A 4,644-nucleotide genomic window follows, 5' to 3' on the forward strand; every position below is an offset into this window, starting at 1 on the left:
CGCCTTATCCTGGGCCGGCCTCGCAGTCCGGGGGGCGGGGGTCTCTCCTGCAGCGCCCCGGAGCGCGCCGCGTGTGTCCGGGAGCCCTTCGCTGCGACACGGAACGCCCGCGGGCCCGGGGGAGGCGCGCGCGAGGAGCCGGCGACGGCCGACGGGCTGGAGGACCTGACGCGCCGCGGCGCTCGCGCTGTCGCCTCCTAGGAAGGGCTGCGGCCCTTCCACCGCCGCCGCCCGATGGCGAGGCTGCGGGATTGCCTGCCCCGCCTGATGGTCACCCTCCGGTCCCTGCTCTTCTGGTCCCTGGTCTACTGCTACTGCGGGCTCTGCGCCTCCATCCACCTGCTCAAACTTTTGTGGAGCATCGGCAAGGGACCCGCGCAGACTTTCCGGCGCGTCGCCCGGGAACACCCTCCCGCGTGCTTGAACGACCCCTCTTTGGGTACCCACTGCTACGTGAGGATCAAGGTAAGGCCGCCGCGGGCCTGGCGTTAACGGGAGGGGACGTGACGGCCGTGAGAACGGAGGGTGCCGGGCTGCTCCTTCCATGACGCCCGGCTCAGCGTCCCCTAGCGTTCCCGGGGCTCGCTGGGCGCGCGGCGGGGACCGGGAAGATGCCAAGGGGAGGCAGGAGGGGCGAGGTGTGGCGAGAGAGAGGCGTAGGGTCTCTGTTCTCTGTCTTTATGTTCTCTGTCTCGTGTGTGTGTGTGTCTCTGTGTGTGTGTGTGTGTGTGTGTGTGTGTGTGTCTGTGTGTCTGTGTGTCTGTGTGTGTGTGACACAGAGAGAGAGAGAGAGAGAGAGAGACTGACAAACCAATCCGTTTTGCAGGTGCCTTCGTTGGTTTCTGAATGTGGAGCTTCTCTAAGCAGGGTCCTCTTATGCTGGTATTACTGTTCCTCTCCCCTCCCATCCCCCCAAGTAATTCTGCTCCCTTTCCTACTATAAGGGGAAGGTGTCTCCTATCACCTTTTTGCCCTTTAGGGCTCAGATCGGCTGTAGAGAATTGTTCCTGGTGGCATCCTACTGTCTCAGAAGGTGGTTCTCGCCCAAATTGTACAGAAACAAGAGTAAATGGATTAAGTCATTGGAAATTGGAGGAGTTTATTCTGACCACAGATGACCTAGGTAGCATGAAACAGTAAATAAATGGTGTATGTTTGTGGGGAGGGAAGCAGACATAGGAAGTCAGGGACCAAAGGAATGGAATAAAAGGTAAATGTCAGCCATGCACACAGACTCTTTAGTGGTCCATTAAAGCTTGCCCCAGGCTTCCCCAAAGCCCAGGATATTCTATTTCCTGAGGCTCCAAGTAGTGAAGAAAAATAGCTCTTATGATACACTGTACAGGGCCGGCCCGGTGGCGCACTGGATAGTGCGCCGCTTGGGAAGCTACATGGGATCCGTACCCGTGGCCTTGGTGTTATCAGCACCACACTCTCCCCAGTGAGCCACAGGCCGGCCCATGAGGGAATATTTATGTCAGGAGGTCCTGGTTTCCTATTAGGACCCAAATTGCCCAGCAGCTGGAGTTCAAGGGACAAGTGGAACTTCTTTCTTGCTCTTATTCAGCCTGGGGTTGATATGAGAATTAAATGAGTTAATATTTGTAAACCTGCTCCCCCCAAATAAACAATTTAAAACAGTACCCGGCACAGACTGCAATGAAGTATTAGTGATGTTAATTAAATCCAGTCAAGTGACCACAGCATTTCATTCTTCCACACTCACCACCAAAAAACGTTATTGAACTTCCTTTAGGAAGGCATTCTGCAGTTGAGGGCAAAGTCAGACTTGCTCACTGTGTCCGACCTAAGGAGCAAAAGTAGTATAAGAATCATCTGGAATTCCTCACAGTGCCTTTCTTCTGACTCTGGCAACCTAAAGAGCTTCCCCAGAGACGCAGAAGAAGTGCAAAGAACATTGTCCTGGGAGTTAGGACAAGGTGGGGGTTCTAGTCACAACCCTGCTTCCAACCACCTTTATGACCTGTGTTAACATCTTTGGGCCTCATCTTCTAAAGCTGTAAAATGATAGGGTTGAATTAGATGACCTTTAAGATCCTTTCACGTTAGAAAACCCAATTGCTTCGGTTGCTGATATAAAATTCAGTGTCTAGGGCCAGCCCGGTGGCGCACTGGATAGTGCACCGCTTGGGAAGCACGGCGGCACTCCCACCTGAGGGTTCGGATCCCACATACAGACCGGTTCCCGCTCACTGGCTGAGCGAGGCACGGGAGCAACGCCGAGGGTTGCAATCCCGTTGCCGGTCCCCGGTCTGGTACGGGGGCAACACTGAGGGTTGCGATCTGTTGCCGGACACGGAAAAAGACAAAAAGACAAAAAAAAAAAAAAAAAAAATTCAGTGTCTGTGCTCAGCTTTTGGTTCTTGGTTTCTTTCATAGCTTCCATTTTTCAGAGTTTTTGGAGTTTTTTCTTTGCTGTAGTCTCCAAGTTCCTCTCTTCAATTTGCTTAGTATTCGCTATATTCCTCTTTCATCCCATGCTTTTTATTTTCCTTGGGCTGCCTTGTCTCCCACATGCAGAGTGAAGTCTTGAACACTCAGGACATTCTGCTGTGAGAAACGCGCCCTGGCATGATATGAGAAGCAGGCAGCAAGGCGAACAGTACATGCAACACTCACAACAATAATGTGGGAAGGAGAGACCTAAAAATAAGGGAAGGAGGTGTGAATTATATAACTGATGGCACAGCTCTTGACGGGCAAGCTGAGAAAAGTACATGACTAGGAGGTAAATATGGCAGAAATATAAATTCATATCAGAATTATTACATGTCCTATAGAATTTGAGATGAAATGTGACAGATCAGTAAGATGAAAGTTACAAATTATGACATTGCTTCAGAAGCTCATAATATGTAAAGTGACCTTTTAGCACAATAAGAAGAGAAGGTCCTGTGAAGAGATTGTCAACAAAAGTAAATCTATTTAGCCTACCTAAATCATGGGTTTTTTCTTTTTGAAAATTAATATTTATGTTATTTCTTGCTGTTAAAAACTAATGCGAGTATTTTTAACGAAATGGAAATACTAAATTTACTACTTTGACAAATCCCATGCCCTCTGCTTTCAGGATTCAGGGTTAAGATTTCACTACGTTGCTGCTGGAGAAAGAGGCAAACCACTTATGCTGCTGCTTCATGGATTTCCAGAATTCTGGTAAACTCACCAAGTAACTTTTTATTTTGTGTGAAACTTGGCTTATTGCCTTAGTTCGTTTTGTGCTGCTCTAACAGAATATCATAAACTGGGTAATTTATAATGAACAAAAATTTATTTTCTCTTAGTTCTGGAGGCTGGGAAGACCTATATTAAGGCTCCAGCATCTGGCAAGGGCCTTCTTGTTACATTAGCCCTTTTGTAATGTCAGAAGGTAGATGGGCAAGGAGGCAAAAGGGGGCCAAATTCACCCTTCCTAATGGCATTGATTCTACCCATGAGGGCATGGCCTAATCACCTTTCAAATGTCCCAACTCTTAATACTGTTACAGTGGCAGTTCAGTTTCAACAGGAGTTTTGGAGGGGACAGACGTTCAAACCATAGCACTTATCATGGTATCATTTTCTTGTAATGACTTTTGACAGAACTAACTCTGATCATTTGCCCAGAGTTATCATTCCTGAATGTTCCTGAATCACAACAATGATTTTCCTCCTAGTTTAAAGAAACCTACATGCCACCATCCTAAATTTATTTATTTTTTGAGTATTAAAAGAAGTATCTTTTTTTTTTGTCTTTTTCGTGACCAGTAAGGGAATCGCAAACCTTGATGTGGTGTCAACCGCACCGCGCTCAGCCAGTGAGTGCACCGTCCATTCCTATATAGGATCCAAACGCGCCACGGGAGCGTAGCTGCTCTCCCAGCGCTGCACTCTCCTGAGTGCGCCACGGGGCCGGCCCCAAAGAAGTATCTTTTAATGTTTCAAATTTCTGAAATAGTTATAAAACAGTTTTTAATAGAGTACCTACTGTGAACAAAATATAATACTGGGTGGGGAAAGGAGACAAACTGAATGCTTAGAGTGCTTGTTATCAGGAAGATTTGGTAAGGCTTGGAGTGAGAAGACAGAGAAAAGAAGACTCATGGAAACTGAAAATAACTATTTCCTATTCAGATAGCAGCAGGCTCAAATGAATGGAGGATAAATAAGGGTTCTAAATACTTCACATTAGGAAGAAAACCTAAAGCCAGAAATACACAGTTGTTAGTTACTGTGTTAGTCCATGTGTGCTGCTATAACAAAATGCCTGAGACTGGTTATTTATAAAGAAGAGAAATTTATTTCTAACAATTCTGGAGGCTGAGAAATCCAAGATCATGGCACTGGCAAGTTCAGTGTTTGATGAGAGCCAGGCTTCTGCTTCCAAGATGGTGCCTTGTTGCTGAGTTTTCTGGAGGGAATGAATGGTGGTCTTTATATGGTAGCAGGCCAAAAGGACAAAAAGGGCCTAGTTAGCAGGCTTCTGCTTCCAAGATGGTGCCTTGTTGCTGAGTTTTCTGGAGGGAATGAATGGTGGTCCTTATATGGTAGCAGGCCAAAAGGACAAAAAGGGCCTAGTTAGTGCCCTCCATTCCTTTTATAAGGTTGCTAATCACATTCATAAAGGCTCTACCCTCATGATTT

The 4,644-nt window shown here is 47.3% G+C and overlaps 1 protein-coding gene across 1 annotated transcript in view; it reads left to right on the plus strand.

Annotated features, from left to right (window-relative positions):
• The first annotated feature begins 117 nt into the window (after positions 1-117).
• Positions 118-4,644, plus strand: part of EPHX4 (epoxide hydrolase 4) — a 23,975-nt gene continuing 19,448 nt past the window's right edge. Inside the window, exons 1-2 of the mRNA XM_008590805.1 lie at positions 118-465; positions 3,092-3,177. Coding sequence (XP_008589027.1) covers positions 235-465; positions 3,092-3,177 — 317 coding nt within the window. The 5' untranslated portion in view covers positions 118-234. The remainder of the gene's footprint in view (positions 466-3,091; positions 3,178-4,644) is intronic.

This window comes from Galeopterus variegatus, unplaced genomic scaffold, assembly GCF_000696425.1.
Source record: "Galeopterus variegatus unplaced genomic scaffold, G_variegatus-3.0.2 Scaffold6378, whole genome shotgun sequence".
Taxonomy (NCBI): domain Eukaryota; kingdom Metazoa; phylum Chordata; class Mammalia; order Dermoptera; family Cynocephalidae; genus Galeopterus; species Galeopterus variegatus.